Here is a 23543-nt window from a genome sequence, read left to right on the forward strand (position 1 = left end):
GTCCGAGAATTAATACAAAATTTCCCTGGTCAAGTGGACAAGCACTGATGTCGAGCCCTTTATATTTGTTATTTTTGAGTTTGGTACAACGTGTTGGAAGATTTTTTCCCCCCACTGAAGGCCACGGTTCACCACTGAGCAAACATGTCTATAATAGATATAAAGACTGTTATAATCCCGTCTCCCCTTACTAATAGTGAGCGCGCAACTTTCAAACAACCCCCCCCCCCCGTCTCCCCTTACTAATAGTGAGCGCGCAACTTTCAAACAACCCCCCCCCCCGTCTCCCCTTACTAATAGTGAGCGCGCAACTTTCAAACAACCCCCCCGTCTCCCCTTACTAATAGTGAGCGCGCAACTTTCAAACAACCCCCCCGTCTCCCCTTACTATTAGTGAGCGCGCAACTTTCAAACAATTCCACCCCGTCTCCCCTTACTATTAGTAAGCGCGCAACTTTCAAACAATTCCCCCCACTCTTCCCTACCAGCGAATCTAGGAAATTCTGACGAGCATGGCAAAGTTTAAAGATATTTATTTATGAAAGTGAAGAACAGTAATGTTAAGAGTAAAGTAGGAGGCCCAGGTTTCAACTAGGCGATAAGATAGTTTCATGAAAGGAGTGTATACAGTGCCTTGCAAAAGTATTCATCCCCCTTGGCGGTTTTTCCTATTTTGTTGCATAACAACCTGTAATTTTAAATTGATTTTTATTTGCATTTCATGTAATGGACATAAACAAAATAGTCCAAATTGGTGAAGTGAAATGAAGAGGAGAAAAAAAAGTGGTGTGTGCGTATATGTATTCGCCCCCTTTGCTATGAAGTCCCTAAATAAGATCTGGTGCAACCAATTACCTTCAGAAGTCACATAATTAGTTTAATAAAGTCCACCTGTGTGCAATCTGTCACATTATCTCAGTATATATACACCAGTTTTGAAAGGCCCCAGAGTCTGCAACACCACTAAGCAAGGGGCACCGCCACGCAAGCAGTACCATGAAGACCTAGGAGCTCTCCAAACAGGTCGGGGACAAAGTTGTGGAGAAGTACAGATCAGTGTTGGGTTATAAAAAAAATATCTGAAACTTTGAACATCCCACGGAGCACCATTAAATCCATTATTAAAAAATGTAAAGAATATGGCACCACAATAAGCCTGCCAAGAGAGGGCCACCCACCAAAACTCACGGACCAGGCAAGGAGGGCATTAACTTCTCTAGGGTAGGGGGCAGTATTCGGAATTTTGGATGAAAAGCATGCCCAAATTAAACTGCCAGCTACTCATCCTCAGAAGATAATATATGCATATTATTAGTAGATTTGGATAGAAAACACTCTGAAGTTTCTAAAACTGTTTGAATCATGTCTGTGAGTATAACAGAACTTATTTAGCAGGCGAAACCCCGAGGACAAACCATTCATATTTTTTTTTGTGAGGTCACTCTCTTTTCAATGGAGTTTCATTGGGAATCCAGATTTCTAAGGGACCTTCTTGCAGTTCCTACCGCCTCCACTGGATGTCAACAGTCTTTAGAAATTGGTTGAGGTTATTCCTTTGTGTAATGAAGAAGTACGGCCATCTTGAACGAGGGTCACTCGAAGTGTCCTGTTTGTTAGAGGCGCGTGACCAGAAAGCTAGCTACAGTTTGTTTTAATCCTGTATTGAACACAGATCATTCCGTTTCAATTTTATTGATTTATTTACGTTAAAAAATACCTAAAGTTGTATTACAAAAGTAGTTTGAAATGTTTTGGCAAAGTTTACAGGTAACATTTGAGATTTTGTAGTCACGTTTCACAAGTTGGAACCGGTGTTTTTCTGGCTCAAACGCGCCAAATATATGGACATTTTGGATATATATCGACGGAATTAATCGAACAAAATGACCCATTTGTGATGTTTATGGGACATATTGGAGTGCCAACAGAAGCTCGTCAAAGTTAAGGCATGAATTATATTTTTATTTCTGCGTTTTGTGTCGTGCCTGCAGGGTTGAAATATGCTTCTCTCTCTTTGTTTACTATGGTGCTATCCTCAGATAATAGCATTGTTTGCTTTAGCCGAAAAGCCTATTTGAATTCTGACATGGTGGCTGGATTCACAACCAATGTAGCTTTAATTTGGCATCTTTCATGTGTGATTTTAATGAAAGTTAGATTTTTATAGTAATTTTTGAATTTGGCGCTCTGGATTTTCTCTGGCTTTTGGCCAAGTGAGACAGTAGCGTACCGCCTAAACTCAGATTTTTGGATATAAATATGAACTTTACCGAACAAAACATACCTGTATTGTGTAACATGAAGTTCTATGAGTGTCATCTGATGAAGATCATCAAAGGTTAGTGATTAATTTTATCTCTATTTCTGCTTTTTGTGACTCCTGTCTTTGGCTGGAAAAATGGCTGTCTTTTTCTGTGACTTGGCTCTGACCTAACATAATCGTTTGGTGTGCTTTCGTCGTAAAACCTTTTTGAAATTGGACACTGGCTGGATTTACAACAAGTGTATCTTTAAAATGGTGTAAAATACTTGTATGTTTGAGGAATTTAAATTATGGGATTTCTGTTGTTTTGAATTTGGTGCCCTGCAGTTTCACTGGCTGTTGACGAGGTAGGACGCTAGAGTCCCACATACCCTAGAGAAGTTAATCAGAGAGGCAACAAAGAGACTAAAGATAATCCTGAAGGAGCTGCAAATCTCCACAGTGGAGATTGGAGTGTCTGTCCATAGGACCACTTTAAGCCACGCACTCCACAGAGCTGGGCTTTACGGAAGAGTGGACAGAAAAAAGCCCTTGCTTAATGAAAAAAATAAGAAAACACGTTTGGTGTTCGCCAAAAGGCATGTGGGAGACTCCAAACATGTGGAAGAAGGTACTCTGGTCAGATGAGACTAAAATTGAGCTTTTTGGCCATCAAGGAAAATGTTATGTATGGCGCAAACCCAACACCTCCATCACCCCGAGAACACCATCCCCACAGTGAAGCATGGTGGTGGCAGCATCATGCTGTGGGGATATTTTTCTTCGGCAGGGACTGGGAAACTGGTCAGAATTGAAGGAATGATGGATGGCGCTAAATACAGGGAAATTCTTGAGGGAAACCTCTTTCAGTCTTCCAGAGATTTGAGACTGGGATGGAGGTTCTCCTTCCAGCAGGACAACGACCCTAAGCATGATGTGCAAGTAAAGGTACTGGGGTATAAAAAAAATAACAATATTGGGATGAAATAGTTGGGTGGGCTATTTACAGATGGGCTGTGTACAGGTGCAGTGATCGGTAAGCTGCTCTGACAGCTGATGCTTATAGTTAGTGAGGGAGATATGTCTCCAGCTTCAGTGACTTTTGCAATTCGTTTCAGTCATTGGCAGCAGAGAACTGGAAGGAAAGGCGGCCGAAGGAGGTGTTGGCTTTGGGATGACCAGTGAAATATACCAGGAGTGTGTGCTACGGGTGGGTGTTGCTATGGTGACCAGTCAGCTGAGATAAGGCAGGGCTTTACCTAGCAAAGACTTATAGATGACCTGGAGCCAGTGGGTTTGGCGACGGATATGTAGCGAGGGCCAGCCAACGAGAGCATACAGGTTGCAGTGGTGGGTAGTATATGGGGCTTTAGTGACAAAACGGATGGCACTATGATAGACTACATACAATTTTCTGAGTAGGGTGTTGGAGGCTATTTTGTAAATGACATCGCCGAAGTCAAGGATTGGTGAGTCCGAGTCCGAACTTTTGACTGGTACTTGCTTAATTAATTAGATTAATATTATGGTGTTTCTATTCCATGAATAAACAAAAACCCTCTGGGTTTCTGTTAGAATGGAACGGAAAATATGGCGCTGTACAATATGATTCCATATGTGTTATTTCATTGTTGTGATGTCTTCACAACATAGTTGTGATGTCAACTACAGAATTATACATTAGACATTAATCAACACTAGTGAGACTCATTACGCCTATGGTAGGCCTACAGTATATTGAAAAAAAAGAATTCAATCCCGCGACTCTCCACCAATAATTACATTTAGAGGATTGGAGGACTCTATATTAATATCTAAGGGGAATTTTCCGTTAGGATCTGTTAGAATATCTGACAATATCTAAGTGTCTTTTATATCATTCTAAATTAATTTATAATAATCACTTTGTTTAAAAGGTAACGATATTTTGGAGAGTTCGTTTTCATTTAACCAAGAGTGAGCAAGAAAAAGGCTTCTATTCAGTCAACACATATCTCAAGAATATGGCATATTTGAACAAGTAATTCGTTATGGATCCATAACTAAATAAACATCAGCAGTTTGAAAGAGTATTTTTATCATTTTATTTACGAAAGCATAAAGTTGCTGATGAAGAAATACAATACTGTACAGTATATGCTTTAACATATGGATAATAAAGCATTTTGAAGATATAAGCCACCTGCATTTGTTTTTTAGGCTACTGTGCAGTCTGACAAATATACATAGAATACAGTACATACTGTAGTAAACATGGGAAAGTGCCTAATTCCTTACATAAGGGAGAGCAGGCCATGTCCAGACTTTCTCGGTGACCTCAAGTCCACATTAACTCTGTCTTTAATGCTTTTTCGGGTTGCATCAGTCATGGACGGAAACTTCTGAGACACAATATTAATGATGATCACCCGGAGGTTCGCTGGTAAGCCACATTTGTCTCGGGATCCATCCGTTTGTATCCCAGTCGTGGTATCACTCTTCGGTTACACGTCCTTGGAATAGCAGAACAGCATAACGGTCCGGGCGGCCCTTGCTGTGCCTGGTGAGCAGTTGGTCAAGTTCTGTTGTCAGGGCTTTCAGCAGGAACGGAAAATCTACTGGAGACATTTCAAAAATACTGGTAGACTTGGGGATTTTGGTCACGGACAGTGCTATTCACAAACACTATCATCAGATGCCTGTTTTACGCCGAACTCGAAAGCCCAGGAAAATGAACAGGTACAGTAGACTACCATACTTTAATGTAGGCCTAATAATGCTAAAAATAATGCTTAAATAAATCGACTGCTGGTCTTTACTATATACTGCACATTTTCACATTGAATTTAATTTCCAGCGAGACTATTCAAGCCATCGACTCACTGATGAATGAAAATGACGAGCAATCGGCAATCTATAATCTGCTGGCATCACGGCACGACATCAACATCGCTCTAATTACAGTAAGAAGAAAGTTGAAGAAACTTGGGTGGACTTACGGAAAGGCTTGGTAAGAAATTATATATATATTTACACAGACTCACAGTCTGTGAGTTGTAGCCTACAATATTTGATGTACCTTTTGCTTTGTAAATAGCCAAACTCACCATTTAAAAAATCAAATATGGGCCTGGTCCCTGGCGAGAAATTGCCCCCCACACATGGAGTTTGAGCAGATGCTTGGGACTCGGCTTGCTTGATCTTCCTTTTTTTTGTAGCAATTTTGAGCAAATTGCTCAAGGGCCACGGTTGATTAGTCTGTGAAGATGACATTATTGAACGTCTCGCCAGCTTTGATCCATGCCTGGGCCTGCAGAACGCGATGTTCTTTGTCAGACGAATCATTGGGTCGAAACTACAGAACAGTACAAAACAAGCGAACACACATGGTTAATGTTATGATAATTAAAAAAAAATGTTTAAAAAGAAATTGCAAAAAAAAAAAAGGAAGATCAAGCATCTGCTCAACTCCATGTGTGGGGGGCAATTTCTCTCCAGGGACCAGGCCCATATTTGATTTTTAATGGTGAGTTTGGCTATTGACAAAGCAAAAGGTACATCAAATATTGTAGGCTACAACTCAGGCTGTTAAGTGTTCCACAATAAGTCACCTTGCCTCCTTTTTCAGGTATCATGGCTTGAGATTTCTTTGAGGAAGAAATCCTTAGGAGATATGCTGGACCCTATGTCAGAGAGATTTTTCTGGGACCACATCGTTTCTTTCAAGGTAGGATTATAGCAATATTTATTTACATTTAGGCCTATTTACATGTATATTTATATTATTGTACCTAATTTGGGCTATTAGGCTTGTCTTTCTTTCTTCTCCAAATGCAGACGACCCAAAACACACTGCCGCTTGGGTTTGCATTTTAAATAAGGGCATAAACTGGGTCAAGACGCCAGCAGAGTAAGTAGACCTTTATGTAGTAAAATAAAGGTTAAATCATAAATAAAAAAAATAGGACCTACAACACCTTCGGTAGGCTGTATATCTAAAAATATATTTTTAATCTCTACACGTAGGTCTCCTGATTTTTAAACACGATCAAACTTGTTTGGCATCAACAGAAAACATTCATCCGTAACTCTGCCAAGCCGACAAGCAAAGATGAACTGGTCAAGGCCATCAAGATGTTTTGGCTAGAGAAATTGACGATACAACAATGCAACAAATACATTGATCATCTCAGCAAGGTTTTACCTGGGGTCGTGGAGCTGGGTGGAAGTGCAACTAAAATGTAGTTTATATAAACATCTGCATTTCAATGTCCTTTTCTTGTTTATTTTATTAACAAAAGCATAAAGATGTTACTGAATAAATTCTGTACTGCTGTTTTGAGTTAGAAATGTAACACTTTAGAGTACTTAAGCATCATACATTGCTAGTTGAGGGATTTTCACAACAGTAGCCGGGTTATACAAAAAGTCTAATGTCCTGCTAATAGGAAACATTTGCATGATGGGCTACACCTGCTACAGTTGTGAAAAACAAGTGTTTGCTAACCTGTTTTCAAAATGCCTCCGGTTGTCCATCACTACTGTAAATAAAAACATCTTGTTTACATTCTTTATTGTGTCGCACATAATTTGTATCTACCTTTCCAATTACTTTTAGAGTTTGGGATTTACAAATGTGCGCTTTTTTATTTTTTTATTTAACCTTTATTTAACCAGGTAGGCCAGTTGAGAACAAGTTCTCATTTACAACTGCGACCTGGCCAAGACAAAGCAAAGCAGTTCGACACATACAACAACAGAGTTACACATGGAATAAACTGACATACAGTCAATAATACAGTAGAAAAAATGTATATACAGTGTGTGCAAATGAGGTAAGGGAGGTATGGCAATATATAGGCCATGGTGGCAAAGTAATTACAATATACCAATTAAACACTAGAGTGATTTTAATTATTAGTTACATTGTTTTGGTCGAATGTGCAGGCTTTTTCTTGAAATAATTTTTATGTAGGATGCTACATTTTTGACCAATTGTAAGTAGGCCTAATAAAGCCTCATAGCCTACCTCAACCAGTTAAGTTATTTTATATAGGTCTAGGCTCTGAAGAAATAGACTCCAGTTAAGCACTCTTGGTGTTTGTAAAGTCAAATTAAAATGAAGATTATTGTTGAAATGAATTGCTCGACTGGTGTAGGTTTTCGCCATCTGTTGGTGTGCAGCACTTGCATAACAAGCTAGCTATATTTTCAGCACCAGCCTACCCCAGCACCAGCCTACCCCGGCCAAACCCGCTGGGCCAATTGTGCGCTGCCCTATGGCACTCCCAATCACGGTCGGATGTGATACAGCCTGAATTCAAACTATATTTATATAAATATATTTTTTTTCAGAACATTAACCGTGTGTAGGAAGTTGTGGAAAGATGGACACAAATTATTTGTTACAAGCTTGGGGGGGTTCACACCTAGCTCGGCTATTAGACAATTCTTTAGTAAAGGTTGAATAGTCTATTGTTCAGCTAATAGCCCTCCTGCTATGCTTGTGAAAAACGAATAATAATACTTTTCCCCCTTTCCACATGTTAAAGATTCCAATAGATAAAGTGTTTTTAGCACAATCGGCCCCAACCCCAGTTAATACATTTGGGCACAGTTGATAGCGTGCTGGACTTCGGGATTGAGGGTTCTAAACCTGCTCCCTGCTTGTTTCATTACATTAATATGCCGGGCTCAGAGCAAATAGCCTGGATTGTTACTCCCATCTCATTCCTCGCTCTCTTCCACGTGTCATTCAGCATGCTTGTGGGCATGCTGGCAGGATGTACTGTTTTTTATTCTGTATATATGAATTACAAAGTCATGTTTCTAGTCTACTGCATAGTTACAATGTGTAATCACATCAGCAGCTTTCCACTCTTTAGGGATCTCAGACTATACGAAAGAGATGTTGAACAGGCTAGTAATAGGGGTTGCAACAATTGCGGCGGATCATTTTAGAAAGAGAGGGTCCAGATTGTCTAGCCCAGCTGATTTGTAGGGGTCCAGATTTTGCAGCTCTTTCAGAACATCAGCTATCTGGATTTGGGTGATGGAGAAGCGGGGGGGCTTGGGCAGGTTGCTGTGGGGGGTGCAGAGCTGTTGGCCGGGATAGGGGTAGCCAGGTGGAACGCATGCCCGGCCGTAGAAAAATGCTTTTTGAAATTCTCGATTATCGTAGATTTATCAGTGGTGACAGTGTTTCCTAGCCTCAGTGCAGTGGGCAGCTGGGAGGAGGTGCTCTTATTCTCCATGGACTTTACAGTGTCCCAAAACCTTTTGGAATCAGTGCTGCAGGATGCACATTTCTGTTTGAAAAAGCTAGCCTTAGCTTTCCTAACTGACTGCATATATTGGTTCCTGACTTCCCTGAAAAGTTGCATATTGCGGGAGCTATTCGATGCTGATGCAGTACGGCACAGGATGCCTGGTTCTATCAGCTTACTGTTTGATGAAATAACACACATGACTCGAGGGAGCCAGAGATCGAGATAACCAGAAGAAAGAAAAAATAACGTACCCTGACCCAACCATTCTCCTCCTGCTGGCTTTCGCAGATTCTGCCATTACTCTCCTGAAGTTGCCGGTAATAGTCTATACGGGGAGTCGGCAACCTTTGTCATGTGGAATGCCAATTTATATGAACATTTCTACCGATCTGCGTGCCAGTTCTGGTTTTCATATGCACATTTTCGTGGAACAATTTCATTTCATTTATAATAACGTCTTATCTCAAAATCAATGTCACGTGCTTAATCAAATTTTTCTCCAAATCTAAATGAAAATGATCAACCTAAAAAGTAAATATGTAAAAATAGCCTACAAAAAGGCAACAAATAAAAACATTGTTGAAAATATCCTGATAGTTATTACTTTAAAAAAATCCTATAAATCACATTGGCTACACATGGCCTGTCTGCAAGGAACTTGAAACATTGTATCAACTATTAACTTCAGTCTGCCTCAAGCTTGCACTAGCAAACTTGCAACATTGTATAAAGTTTCCTGGGCCCTCAGAGTTTCCTGCTCCAGTGAGCTCGGGACAGACACAGCTGTAGGCTGTTTGCGTAAGGGATAAGAAGCAGAGCTTGACTTTGGCAAGAGCTCACCAGAGTGGAGCATCTCAAATGTTCTACTGTTTGAGCTCCTGTTCTTCTTATAGAATATTATCACACAAGTATTGTGGAGCTCCTGTACCTATATATAAACAGTACCAGCACCCAAGTCAAGCACTGATAAGAAGGAATCAGGTAGGCCTGTTTTATTACGTTTCCACTGGATCACGCTGATTGGTTATCGAAAGGGACAGGGCTAGAAAGATTTTTCCAATAAATTGAGGTACTATTGTCATTCTCAACGGATGTAAAAACATAGTTTGTTTGCTTGCTTTTTGAGGTGAAGAAAAGATTACTTTTAGAAACTCCACAGCTTAAAGTACCATTGGTGTGGTACGTTAAGCCAATCCAAAATACTATCAGATACCCAAATTGACAAAGGTCTCATCCAAGGCAAAGGGTGGCTACTTTGATGAATCTCAAATATAAAATATATTTTGATTTGTTTAACACTTTTTTGGGTTACTACATGATTCCATATGTGTTATTTCATAGTTTTTGATGTCTTCACTATTCTACAATGTAGAAAATAGTGAAAATAAAGAAAAACTCTTGAATGAGTAGGTGTTCTAAAACTTTTGACCGGTAGTGTACTTATGCGTAATCAGGTGCGTGTCCTTACTCAACATTGACAGGAGCGCTCCAAACAAAAGACAATGATTGAATTGAATTGACAAAACTCAGAAATGGACTGAAATAAACAAAAACTTGTTTTTCACAGGTTTAGCATAGGTTGTGCGCTCTGCGAACAATGTGTCAATTCCGAGAATAAGACTGGAATAATAATATATTGAAAGCATGAACATAAATTACCATAACCTTTTTCAGATTAATTCACAGAGATGGGTGCAAATATATATAAATATGCTACAGCTCGACTAAAAAGATCTTGGTCGACCAACAGCCAATCTAACAAACAATCGACCAGTAGACTAATTGGGGTTAGGCCTAAAATAATAGTTTGTATTTTATTTATATATGCTTGTATGTTCTCTCTCGCATGGCGTCAGAGAGACTGGCACACCATTCCCTAAGTAGTGTACTACCTTTGACCAGGGCCCATGGGGGCTCTGGTCAAAAGTAGTGCACTATATATGGAATAGAGTGCCATTTGGGATGAAGTCAGCGAGAGGGAGCCAACCGCCTTTTAACCAGCAGCAAATGTGATCACTCAATAAAAATGAGGGCTTGTGCTGGCTGAGCTGAAATGACTGCTGGTATTGGTTGCAGCTGTGTTGAGCAGTGGTAGTCAGGGCAGACGTGGGGTCTTGATTTTAGGGCGGCAACAATGTGTTGAAAAGCTAGTGACCATCCAGAATTTAGATGACCCCCCCCATTCCACCGCCCTCCCTCCTCCACTCACCTCCGGCCCACACCAGAACACTCCCATTTCCTCCCAAGATGTCTGTGCTCTCATGTATTTTCCCTTTCTGTCTGTCATTTCTGTTTAGGAAGGAAGAATCTTCAGCTTCTCAAGCCCTGCCATTACAGCCAGTCAACTGCATAGAGGTAAAATACATTTTACCATAAGCCTGACATATGATAGTTAGCCTTAATCTAGGAAACAACAGTTTCATTTGCTTTTGTGCAATAGGTCTGTCAATGGTTTTAATGTTAAGCGGGTTGTGTGTTTCTCAGTACAGCTCCTCTAGTTGAGATGAAGCCTAGAAGAAGTCCTGCCTGGCCCATCACAGAGTCTATGCCGCTACCTGTAAGTATACATTTCACTTGTGTGAATGTCATGTTTATTATTGATCATGTCTTGTCAATATTAGTAAATATTGTATTACTGGTAACATCATGCTGTCTGTTGCTTCCTGAACCAGTTAGCTTTAGAGGAGGAGAAAGATTCAATGATTTATTATTGGTCATGTCATTCTATAATATTAGCAATTATTATATTAGGGCAATTCCACGGTGACAGTGATGCTGAGACTCAGCTTTTTCACTGTACGATGTATGTCAAACAAAAACCATTTATTTCAAAGTTTAACAAACTATACAACTCTATGCACAAAGACTACTTTTAACAATTTCAACTGACATTTTTACAAAAACACGTTTACTTGAAGAACAGTGCAGATGCAAAGTTTGCTAACAGAATGATGGCACAAACAGCACCAACCGTCATTCTGTTAACGAAGTTTGCATCTGCACTGAGTCTGCATCACTCTGTTACTGTGGAATTGCCCATAATTAGCAACATCATGCCTGCATGCTGTATGTTTCTTCCTGAACCAGTTAGCTTTAGAGGAGGAGATTGATTCAAATAATTATTATTGATCATGTCATTCAATAATATTAGCAAATCTTGTATTATTAGTAACATCATGTCTGCATGCTGTCCGTTTATGTCTGAACCAGTAAGCTTTAGAGGGGAATGATGAAATTAGATAAAAAATAAAGTGGAAGAGTGGAGGACCGCACCCCCCAGCATCCCCCAAAAGCAGCATGGCAGGACTCCAGCTGGTCACCCCCGCCTCCAATCCCATGGGCCCTTTCTTTGGTCTCCCGTGGCAACAGGAGGCCATCCACGACAACATCTACACGCCTAGGAAATATCAGGTGAGGAATGAGCAAGTAGTCCAACTAACAGTTGACATTTGAGCTGAACTGACAGTTTAAACTGACAGTTGACTATGCACTAGGAGAGTGCATTGCGTTGTATGTAGACATTGGTACTTTCATCACCATTGATCTTTCGCTCAATAAACTGCGAACATTCGTCAGTGTGCAGCATCTATATTTTATTTCACGAGTTTATTTATTTGTAACCAGTTATAGTGCATAACGTTTGAAACTAATGACTGTGACCTCATCTGCCCTGCCAGGTTGAACTTCTTGAAGCAGCTCTTGAACACAATACTATTGTCTGCTTAAATACTGGCTCAGGGAAGACCTTTATTGCAGTACTCCTAACTAAAGAGCTCTCCCACCAAATCCGGGGAGACTTAGTCGAACAGGGGAAGAGGACAGTTTTCCTGGTGAATGCAGGTAGCTACATTTAAAGACGCAGATAAATGTACTATTTGGTGCATCCCATTTCTTCACACTTTTCCCAAAGTGTGTACGTGCACTTCCTGTCATGGATTTAAAAGCATTAGATTGTAAGCGTTGGTTGGATGGAGTTTCACCATTGTTAAATACATTTCAGGCAGAGTGGAAGTGCACACTTTCAGGGGAAGGATTGAGAAGGGTGGAGAGTCACAATGCAGTCTTTTTATAAATATGAACTTCTAATAAGTGTACATCAATATGATTGAGACCATGATTCTTCTGTTTTCCCCTCTTCTGTTCCATGGTAAATAAAGCATCGTCTGTGATTCAGCAAGCAGCTAGTGTTAGGACCCACTCTGATCTCCAGGTTGGAGAATACATGTGTGTGGAGAAGACCTCATCATGGTCCAGGGAAAAGTGGAGCCAAGAAATGATTGAGAATCAGGTGCCGTTCATTGAACAATTGTTATCAATTTTCATATAATTCTAAGCAATTGCCAGAATAAACTACCAATTGTTAGAGTTCTTTCATGATAAATACCAACGGTAATTCTACAAAATAAAACATTACCAAAGTTTTCTCCCATCAATTTCAACAACTTTGAAAAAGAACACTGATTACCCTCAGTGTTTTGTCCATAAGGGGAGAAGTTATTGATTGTGTCCATCACAGAATACTGTCACACAACTGTTATCTATTCTTCGAGGCAATATGCCATCCTCCACTCACTCTATCCATCATTTCTGTTCTAGGTGCTCGTTATGACGTGCCATATCTTCCTGCATGTGCTGAAGAGTGGAGTGTTGCCACTATGGAAACTCAACCTGGTGGTGTTTGATGAGTGTCACCTGGCAATCACGGACCATCCCTACCGGGATATAATGAAGGTACATTTACTATCTGTTCTACGTAGCTATGCATTCAACTGTCGCCTGAAAGCCAAGCACATACTCTTTCTTCCCTGTATGGCAAAGCCAAGGCCTTATAGAGATTGGAGATTATTCATTATATTGTTCCACATTTTGTAGATGAGAGAAGTGTGGTCAGTCAGCCTTCATTATTGGACCCCATTGGAGGCTGGTCAATGTTTTTGGAGTTTCCTTGTGTTAGGCTGGCTCAGTCTTCCTGTCTCCCATTTCTTTGTTTCCAGCGATGTGATTGCTGTCTCTTCATCTCTGTTTCGTCTATCTCTCCTCTGTTTCAGTAATGTGTGGGCTGTGTCTATCTCCTGTTTCAGCTATGTGAGGGCTGTCCGTGCAGCCCTCGGATCCTGGGCCTCACTGCATCCATTTTGAATGGTAAATGTGACCCGTCTGAACTGGAACAGAAGATCCAGAACTTGGAGCGGATCCTGCGGAGCAATGCAGAGACAGCTACTGACCTCGTTGTCCTTGACAGGTAATTCTACACATCATGGCCTGTATTCAGAAAGCGTCTCAGAGTGGGATTGCTGATCTAGGATCAGGTACCTCCTGTGCACATAATCTAAGGGCTCGATTCAATCCGTATCGTGTAAGTTCAGCTGTATAGCGCGATTGAAATGTTAAGGTAATTTCCGATTGAGCCGACATATGCAGCGTTTACCATGAAAGCAATCTTGGCTTACGCGGGAACATTGCCTTTACATTTAAATCGCACTGAACTTCCCATTGAATCGAGCCCTTACTTATTATGATGGAAAATGGAACATTTAACTGTGTGTGTTGTGTGTGTCTCAGATATGCCTCCCAGCCCAGAGAGGTGGTACTGGACTGTGGACCCTACCTGGACAAGAGCGGCCTTTCAGAGCATCTACTGAGCGAGCTGGACGGGGCTCTCCACTTCCTCAACGACTGCAACATACCTGTGCCTCGAGAGGACAGAGACCCCACCTTCATATCCAAACAGGTCTGACCCCACCTTCATATCCAAACAGGTCTGACCCCACCTTCATATCCAAACAGGTCTGACCCCACCTTCATAGGTCTGACCCCACCTTCATATCCAAACAGGTCTGACCCCACCTTCATATCCAAGCAGGTCTGCTAATGAGAATGTGTGCATAGTCCTAATCTACAAAAGAGAGTATTGAATAGCAAAAGTATGTTTTAAGGGAGAAGTGAGTCTGGTCTGAAGCTTAAAAAAAGAAAGGAAATTCACATGAGCACCACAAGGCCTAACTTCACCCATGCACTACAAATGTTTTCTGGCATACAGCTTTGACCTATTACAGGAGCTATGTTGGCCTACTGTACCTCAAACAACATGTAGGCTACTACACACATGCTTTCTAGGATTAAAACATTCTCAAAGATCCTCATTGAATGATCTCCTTCCCCAGGTGCTGAGTGACTGCCGGGCGGTGCTGCTGGTGCTGGGGCCGTGGTGTGCCGACAAGGTGGCTGGCATCATGGTGAGGGAGCTGCAGAAGTACATCAAACACGAACAGGAAGAGATCAACAGGAAGTTCCTGCTCTTCACCGACACCATCCTGAGGAAGGTATGTGTGTAACGACTTACTCTTGTGTATGTTCTTTGTGTGATTCCCGTTGCGTTTGGTATCCTGTGTTGCTATGTAGGCCTAGCTGAGTTCTGTAAAGCGCTTGCGTGACATCCATTGTTGTACCTACATGTTATAAGCAGACTACCATAGTCCCTGTGCTCAAGGAAGCGAAGGTAACCTGCCTAAATGATTACCACCCCGTAGCACTCACGTCAGTAACCATGAAGTGCTTTGAAAGGCTGGTCATGGCTCACATCAACAGCATCCTCCCAGACACTCTAGACCCACTCCAATTCGCATACTGCCCCAACAGATCCACTGATGACGCAATCTCAATCGCACTCCAAACTGCCCTTTCCCACCTGGACAAAAGGAACATCTATGTCAGAATGCTAATCATTGACTACAGCTCAGCGTTCAACACCATAGTGCCCAAGAAGCTCATCACTAAGCCTAGGACCCTGGAACTAAACACCTCCCTCTGCAACTGGATCCTGGACTTCCTGACGGGCCGCCCCCAGGTGGTAAGGGTAGGTAACAACACATCCGCCACGCTGATCCTCAACACTGGGGCCCCTCAGGGGTGTGTACTTAGTCTCCTCCTGTACTCCCTGTTCACCCACAACTCCAACACCATCATTAAGTTTGCTGACGACAGTGGTAGGCTTGATCACCGACAACGATGAGACAGCCTATAGGGAGGAGGTCAGAGAACTGGCAGTGTGGTGCCAGGACAACAACCTCTCCCTCAACGTGATCAAGACAAAGGAGCTGATCGTGGACTACAGGAAAAGGCGGGCCGAACAGGAACCCATTCACATCTACGGGGCTGTAGTGTAGCGGGTCGAGAGTTTCAAGTTCCTTGGTGTCCACATCACCAACAAACTATCATGGTCTAAACACACCACGACAGTCGTGAAGAGGGCATGACAAAAACTTTCCCCCCTCTGGAGACTGAAAATATTTGGCATGGGTCCCCAGATCCTCAAAAAGTTCTACAGTTGCACCACCGAGAGCATCCTGACCAGTTGCATCATTGCCTGGTATGGCAACTGCTCGGCATCTGACCATAAGGCGCTACAGAGGGTAGTGTACGGCACAGTACATCACTGGGGCCAAGCTTCCTGCCATCCAGGACCTCTATACCAGACGGTGTCAGAGGAAAGCCCATAAAATTGTCAGAGACTCCAGTCACCCAAGTCATAGACTGTTTTCTGTGCTACCGCACGGTAAGCGGTACCGGAGTGCCAAGTCTAGGACCAAAAGGCTCCTTAACAGCTTCTACCCCCAAACCATAAGACTGCTGCTGAACAATTAATCAAATGGCCACCGGACTATTTACATTGACCCCCCCCCCCCCCATTTGTTTTGTACACTGCTGCTACTCGCTGTTTATTATCTATGCATAGTCACTTCACCCCTACCTACATGTACATATTACCTCTAACCTGTACCCCCGCACACTGACTCGGTACCGGTACCCCCTGTATATACCGGTAGCCTCATTATTGTGTTACTTTTGAATATTTTTTACTTTAGTTTATTTAGTAAATATTTTCTTAACTCTTCTTGAACTGCACTGTTGGTTAAGGGCTTGTAAGGAAGCATTTCACGGTAAGGTCTACACCTGTTGTATACCGGCGCATGTGACAAAGTTTGATTTGATTTGGCTACATGACATACATGGTATTGATTGCTTTTAGTATTTTGTGTTGCTGTACAATCGTGTGTGTGTGTGTGTGTGTGTGTGTGTGTGTGTGTGTGTACAAGGGCAAGTGAGTTTCCCCTCTTGGTACAGGATAGGTCCACAGGGTTTATTATGAAGTTATTTCTTCCTGGTGTCCTAGGTCCACGCCCTGTGTGAGGAACTCTTCTCCCCGGCCTCTCTGGACCTGAAGTTTGTGACCCCGAAGGTCATCCGTCTCCTGGAGATCCTCCATGAATACAAGCCCTTTGAGAGGCAACAGTTTGAGAGTGTGGAGTGGTACAACAACCGCAACGAGGACAACTACGTGTCGTGGAGTGACTCGGAAGACGAAGACGAGGATGAGGAGGTGGAGGTGAAGGAGAAACCCGAGGCTAACTTCCCCTCGCCGTTCACCAACATCCTGTGTGGGATCATCTTCGTTGAGAGGCGCTACACGGCCGTCGTCCTCAACCGGTACGCATCTGGCGTTCAATGCCATTTTGGCTCAAATGCGTGATACCTCTGCTACACTGTCTCCTTGGATTGTTTCTTGTACACTGCTCAAAAGACTAGAAGAATGGAATGAATTGTATTGAGTTAACTTTGTGATTTAGCAGTATATTTTGGGGGGAGGATTTCGTTTGTCTTAATACCATTTCCATGATTACTGTCCCTCTGTGTCAGGTTAATAAAGGAGGTAGGGAAACAGGACCCGGAGCTGGCCTACATCAGCAGTAACTTCATCACAGGACACAGCATCGGAAAGAACCAGCCACGCAACAAGCAGATGGAGGTGGAGTTCAGGAAACAGGAAGAGGTGGGAACACAACATCTTGGATTGTGACATTATCCCATCTGTTTACATTGAAATTGACCTACCCCTACATTAGTGTCTCTGCCTATCTTTCTCTCTCTGTCTCTCTCTCTCTTCCTCTCTCCCTCTCTGCCTCTCTACCGCTCTCTCTGCCTCTCCCTCTCTGTCTCTCTCTGTCTGTCTGTTTTTCTGTCTCTCTCTCTCGCTCTCATGCCTCTCTCTCTCGCTCTCATGCCTCTCTCTCTCGCTCTCATGCCTCTCTCTCGCTCTCATGCCTCTCTCTCGCTCTCATGCCTCTCTCTCGCTCTCTGCCTCTCTCTCGCTCTCATGCCTCTCTCTCTCGCTCTCATGCCTCTCTCTCTCGCTCTCTGCCTCTTTCTCGCTCTCTGCCTCTTTCTCGCTCTCTGCCTCTTTCTCGCTCTCTGCCTCTTTCTCGCTCTCTGCCTCTTTCTCGCTCTCTGCCTCTTTCTCGCTCTCTGCCTCTTTCTCGCTCTCTGCCTCTTTCTCGCTCTCTGCCTCTTTCTCGCTCTCTGCTTCTCTCTCTCTCGCTCTCTGCTTCTCTCTCTCTCGCTCTCTGCCTCTCGCTCTCTGCTTCTCTCTCTCGCTCTCTGCTTCTCTCTCTCGCTCTCTGCTTCTCTCTCTCTCGCTCTCTGCTTCTCGCTCTCTGCTTCTCTCTCTCTCGCTCTCTGCTTCTCGCTCTCTGCTTCTCTCTCTCTCTCGCTCTCTGCTTCTCTCTCTCTCTCGCTCTCTGCTTCTCTCTCTCTCGCTCTCTGCTTCTCTCGCTCTCTGCTTCTCTCGCTCTCGCTCTCTGCTTCTCTCTGCCTCTCGCTCTCTGCTTCTCTCTGCCTCTCGCTCTCTGCTTCTCGCTCTCTGCTTCTCTCTCTCTCGCTCTCTGCTTCTCTCTCTCTCGCTCTCTGCTTCTCTCTCTCTCGCTCTCTGCTTCTCTCTCTCTCGCTCTCTGCTTCTCTCTCTCTCGCTCTCTGCTTCTCTCTCTCTCTCGCTCTCTGCTTCTCTCTCTCTCGCTCTCTGCTTCTCTCTGCCTCTCGCTCTCTGCTTCTCTCTGCCTCTCGCTCTCTGCTTCTCTCTGCCTCTCGCTCTCTGCTTCTCTCTGCCTCTCGCTCTCTGCTTCTCTCTGCCTCTCGCTCTCTGCCTCTCGCTCTCTGCTTCTCTCTCTCTCGCTCTCTGCTTCTCTCTCTCTCGCTCTCTGCTTCTCTCTCTCTCGCTCTCTGCCTCTCGCTCTCTGCTTCTCTCTGCCTCTCGCTCTCTGCTTCTCTCTCTCTCGCTCTCTGCTTCTCTCTGCCTCTCGCTCTCTGCTTCTCTCTCTCTCGCTCTCTGCTTCTCTCTGCCTCTCGCTCTCTGCTTCTCTCTGCCTCTCGCTCTCTGCTTCTCGCTCTCTGCTTCTCTCTCTCTCGCTCTCTGCTTCTCTCTCTCTCGCTCTCTGCTTCTCTCTCTCGCTCTCTGCTTCTCTCTCTCTCGCTCTCTGCTTCTCTCTCTCGCTCTCTGCTTCTCTCTCTCTCGCTCTCTGCTTCTCTCTCTCTCGCTCTCTGCTTCTCTCTCTCTCGCTCTCTGCTTCTCTCTCTCTCGCTCTCTGCTTCTCTCTCTCTCGCTCTCTGCTTCTCTCTCTCTCGCTCTCTGCTTCTCTCTCTCTCGCTCTCTGCTTCTCTCTCTCTCGCTCTCTGCTTCTCTCTCTCTCGCTCTCTGCTTCTCTCTGCCTCTCGCTCTCTGCTTCTCTCTGCCTCTCGCTCTCTGCTTCTCTCTGCCTCTCGCTCTCTGCTTCTCTCTCTCGCTCTCTGCTTCTCTCTCTCGCTCTCTGCTTCTCTCTCTCTCTCTCTGCTTCTCTCTCGCTCTCGCTCTCTGCTTCTCTCTCGCTCTCGCTCTCTGCTTCTCTCTCTCTCTCGCTCTCTGCTTCTCTCTCTCTCTCTCGCTCTCTGCTTCTCTCTCTCTCTCTCGCTCTCTGCTTCTCTCTCTCTCTCTCTCTCTCTCTCTCTCTCTCTCTCTCGCTCTCTGCTTCTCTCTCTCTCTCGCTCTCTGCTTCTCTCTCTCTCTCGCTCTCTGCTTCTCTCTCTCTCTCGCTCTCTGCTTCTCTCGCTCTCTGCTTCTCTCGCTCTCTGCTTCTCTCTCTCTCGCTCTCTGCTTCTCTCGCTCTCTGCTTCTCTCTGCCTCTCGCACTCTGCTTCGCTCTGCCTCTCGCGCTCTGCTTCTCGCTCTCTGCTTCTCTCTGCCTCTCGCTCTCTGCTTCTCTCTCTCTCGCTGCTTCTCTCTGCCTCTCGCTCTCTGCTTCTCTCTCTCGCTCTCTGCTTCTCTCTCTCGCTCTCTGCTTCTCTCTCTCGCTCTCTGCTTCTCTCTCTCGCTCTCTGCTTCTCTCTCTCTCTCTCTCTGCTTCTCTCTCTCTCGCTCTCTGCTTCTCTCTCTCTCGCTCTCTGCTTCTCTCTCTCTCGCTCTCTGCTTCTCTCTCTCTCGCTCTCTGCTTCTCTCTCTCTCGCTCTCTGCTTCTCTCTCTCTCGCTCTCTGCTTCTCTCTCTCTCGCTCTCTGCCTCTCTCTCTCTCGCTCTCTGCCTCTCTCGCTCTCTGCTTCTCTCTCTCTCGCTCTCTGCTTCTCGCTCTCTGCTTCTCGCTCTCTGCTTCTCGCTCTCTGCTTCTCGCTCTCTGCTTCTCTCTCTCTCGCTCTCTGCTTCTCTCTCTCTCGCTCTCTGCTTCTCTCTGCCTCTCGCTCTCTGCTTCTCTCTGCCTCTCGCTCTCTGCTTCTCTCTCTCTCGCTCTCTGCTTCTCTCTCTCTCGCTCTCTGCTTCTCTCGCTCTCTCGCTCTCTGCTTCTCTCTCTCGCTCTCTGCTTCTCTCTCTCGCTCTCTGCTTCTCTCGCTCTCTGCTTCTCTCTCTCTCGCTCTCTGCTTCTCTCGCTCTCTGCTTCTCTCTCTCTCGCTCTCTGCTTCTCTCTCTCTCGCTCTCTGCTTCTCTCTCTCTCGCTCTCTGCTTCTCTCTCTCTCGCTCTCTGCTTCTCTCTCTCTCGCTCTCTGCTTCTCTCTCTCTCGCTCTCTGCTTCTCTCTGCCTCTCGCTCTCTGCTTCTCTCTGCCTCTCGCTCTCTGCTTCTCTCTGCCTCTCGCTCTCTGCTTCTCTCTGCCTCTCGCTCTCTGCCTCTCGCTCTCTGCCTCTCGCTCTCTGCTTCTCTCTCTCTCGCTCTCTGCTTCTCTCTCTCTCGCTCTCTGCCTCTCGCTCTCTGCTTCTCTCTGCCTCTCGCTCTCTGCTTCTCTCTCTCTCGCTCTCTGCTTCTCTCTGCCTCTCGCTCTCTGCTTCTCTCTCTCTCGCTCTCTGCTTCTCTCTGCCTCTCGCTCTCTGCTTCTCTCTGCCTCTCGCTCTCTGCTTCTCGCTCTCTGCTTCTCTCTCTCTCGCTCTCTGCTTCTCTCTCTCTCTCGCTCTCTGCTTCTCTCTCTCTCGCTCTCTGCTTCTCTCTCTCGCTCTCTGCTTCTCTCTCTCGCTCTCTGCTTCTCTCTCTCTCTCTCTGCTTCTCTCTCTCTCGCTCTCTGCTTCTCTCTCTCTCGCTCTCTGCTTCTCTCTCTCTCGCTCTCTGCTTCTCTCTCTCTCGCTCTCTGCTTCTCTCTCTCTCGCTCTCTGCTTCTCTCTCTCTCGCTCTCTGCTCTCTCTCTCTCTGCTTCTCTCTCTCTCGCTCTCTGCTTCTCTCTCTCTCGCTCTCTGCTTCTCTCTCTCTCGCTCTCTGCTTCTCTCTGCTCTCGCTCTCTGCTTCTCTGCCTCTCGCTCTCTGCTTCTCTCTGCCTCTCGCTCTCTGCTTCTCTCTGCCTCTCGCTCTCTGCTTCTCTCTGCCTCTCGCTCTCTGCTTCTCTCTCTCTCGCTCTCTGCTTCTCTCTCTCTCGCTCTCTGCTTCTCTCTCTCTCTCGCTCTCTGCTTCTCTCTCTCTCTCGCTCTCTGCTTCTCTCTCTCTCTCGCTCTCTGCTTCTCTCTCTCTCTCGCTCTCTGCTTCTCTCTCTCTCTCGCTCTCTGCTTCTCTCTCTCTCTCTCTCGCTCTCTGCTTCTCTCTCTCTCTCTCTCTCTCGCTCTCTGCTTCTCTCTCTCTCTCGCTCTCTGCTTCTCTCTCTCTCTCGCTCTCTGCTTCTCTCTCTCTCTCGCTCTCTGCTTCTCTCGCTCTCTGCTTCTCTCGCTCTCTGCTTCTCTCTCTCTCGCTCTCTGCTTCTCTCGCTCTCTGCTTCGCTCTGCCTCTCGCGCTCTGCTTCGCTCTGCCTCTCGCGCTCTGCTTCTCGCTCTCTGCTTCTCTCTGCCTCTCGCTCTCTGCTTCTCTCTCTCTCGCTGCTTCTCTCTGCCTCTCGCTCTCTGCTTCTCTCTCTCGCTCTCTGCTTCTCTCTCTCGCTCTCTGCTTCTCTCTCTCGCTCTCTGCTTCTCTCTCTCGCTCTCTGCTTCTCTCTCTCTCGCTCTCTGCTTCTCTCTCTCTCGCTCTCTGCTTCTCTCTCTCTCGCTCTCTGCTTCTCTCTCTCGCTCTCTGCTTCTCTCTCTCTCGCTCTCGCTTCTCTCTCTCTCGCTCTCTGCTTCTCTCTCTCTCTCGCTCTCTGCTTCTCTCTCTCTCGCTCTCTGCCTCTCTCTCTCTCGCTCTCTGCTTCTCTCGCTCTCTGCTTCTCTCTCTCGCTCTCTGCTTCTCGCTCTCTGCTTCTCGCTCTCTGCTTCTCTCTCTCTCGCTCTCTGCTTCTCTCTGCCTCTCGCTCTCTGCTTCTCTCTGCCTCTCGCTCTCTGCTTCTCTCTCTCTCGCTCTCTGCTTCTCTCTCTCTCGCTCTCTGCTTCTCTCTCTCTCGCTCTCTGCTTCTCTCTCGCTCTCTGCTTCTCTCTCTCGCTCTCTGTTTCTCTCTCTCGCTCTCTGCTTCTCTCGCTCTCGCTCTCTGCTTCTCTCGCTCTCGCTCTCTGCTTCTCTCTCTCTCGCTCTCTGCTTCTCTCTCTCTCGCTCTCTGCTTCTCTCTCTCTAGCTCTCTGCTTCTTTCTCATCTCGCTCATCTGCTTCTGCTCTCTCTCGCTCTCTGCGTTCTCTCTCGCTCTCTGCTCTCTGCTTCTCTCTCTCTCGCTCTCTGCTTCTCTCTTCTCTCGCTCTCTGCTTCTCTCTCTCTCGCTCTCTGCTTCTCTCTCTCTCGCTCTCTGCTTCTCTCTCTCTCGCTCTCTGCTTCTCTCTGCCTCTCGCTCTCGTGCTTCTCTCTGCCTCTCGCTCTCTGCTTCTCTCTCTCTCGCTCTCTGCTTCGCTTCTCCTCTCGCTCTCTGCTCTCTCTCTCTCGCTCTCTGCTTCTCTCGATCTCCTGCTTCTCTCTCTCTCTCGCTTCTCTGCTTCTCTCTCTCTCTCGCTCTCTGCTTCTCGCTCTCTGCTTCTCCTCATCCTCGCTCTCTGCTTCTCTCTGCTCTCGCTCTCTGCTTCTCTCTGCTCTCGCTCTCTGCTTCTCTCTGCCTCTCGCTCTCTGCTTCTCTCTGCCTCTCGCTCTCTGCTCTCTCTGCGCTCTCGCTCTCTGCTTCTCTACTGCGCTCTCTGCTTCTCTCTGCTCTCTCTTCTGCTCTCTCTCGCTCTCTGCTTCTCTCTGCCTCTCCGCGATCTGCTTCTCTCGCTCTCTGCTTCTCTCTCTCTCGCTCTCTCTCTCTCTCGCTCTCTGCTTCTCTCTCTCTCGCTCTCTGCTTCTCTCGCTCTCTGCTTCTCTCGCTCTCTGCTTCTCTCGCTCTCTGCTTCTCTCGCTCTCTGCTTCTCTCTCTCTCGCTCTCTGCTTCTCTCTCTCTCGCTCTCTGCTTCTCTCGCTCTCTGCTTCTCTCTCTCTCGCTCTCTGCTTCTCTCTCTCTCGCTCTCTGCTTCTCTCTCTCTCGCTCTCTGCTTCTCTCTCTCTCGCTCTCTGCTTCTCTCTCTCGCTCTCTGCTTCTCTCTCTCTCTCTCTCGCTCTCTGCTTCTCTCTCTCTCGCTCTCTGCTTCTCTCTCTCTCGCTCTCTGCTTCTCTCTCTCTCGCTCTCTGCTTCTCTCTCTCTCGCTCTCTGCTTCTCTCTCTCTCGCTCTCTGCTTCTCTCTCTCTCGCTCTCTGCTTCTCTCTCTCTCGCTCTCTGCTTCTCTCTGCCTCTCGCTCTCTGCTTCTCTCTGCCTCTCGCTCTTTCCCTCTCGCTTCTCTCTCTCTCGCTCTCTGCTCTCTCTCTCTCGCTCTGCCTCTCTCTCTCTCTCTCGCTCTCGCTTCTCTTCTCTCGCTCTCGCTTCTCTCTCTCTCTCCGCTCT

The 23543-nt window shown here is 45.7% G+C and overlaps 1 protein-coding gene and 1 long non-coding RNA gene across 2 annotated transcripts in view; both read left to right on the forward strand.

Moving 5' to 3' along the window:
• Window positions 1-4508: 4508 nt before the first annotated feature.
• On the forward strand, window positions 4509-6752 carry LOC120023577. Its single transcript, XR_005472711.1, has 4 exons — window positions 4509-5231; window positions 5850-5948; window positions 6059-6131; window positions 6248-6752. It is a non-coding gene; the product is annotated as an uncharacterized LOC120023577 (long non-coding RNA).
• A 4954-nt stretch (window positions 6753-11706) lies between these two features.
• The window catches only part of LOC120023039 (endoribonuclease Dicer-like), a 57332-nt gene continuing 45495 nt past the window's right edge, over window positions 11707-23543 (forward strand). The window contains exons 1-9 of the mRNA XM_038966988.1: window positions 11707-11901; window positions 12168-12330; window positions 12648-12778; window positions 13087-13221; window positions 13572-13732; window positions 14053-14221; window positions 14655-14813; window positions 16664-16977; window positions 17188-17320. Coding sequence (XP_038822916.1) covers window positions 11788-11901; window positions 12168-12330; window positions 12648-12778; window positions 13087-13221; window positions 13572-13732; window positions 14053-14221; window positions 14655-14813; window positions 16664-16977; window positions 17188-17320 — 1479 coding nt within the window. The 5' untranslated portion in view covers window positions 11707-11787. The remainder of the gene's footprint in view (window positions 11902-12167; window positions 12331-12647; window positions 12779-13086; window positions 13222-13571; window positions 13733-14052; window positions 14222-14654; window positions 14814-16663; window positions 16978-17187; window positions 17321-23543) is intronic.

Source organism: Salvelinus namaycush, chromosome 28, assembly GCF_016432855.1.
Source record: "Salvelinus namaycush isolate Seneca chromosome 28, SaNama_1.0, whole genome shotgun sequence".
Lineage (NCBI taxonomy): Eukaryota > Metazoa > Chordata > Actinopteri > Salmoniformes > Salmonidae > Salvelinus > Salvelinus namaycush.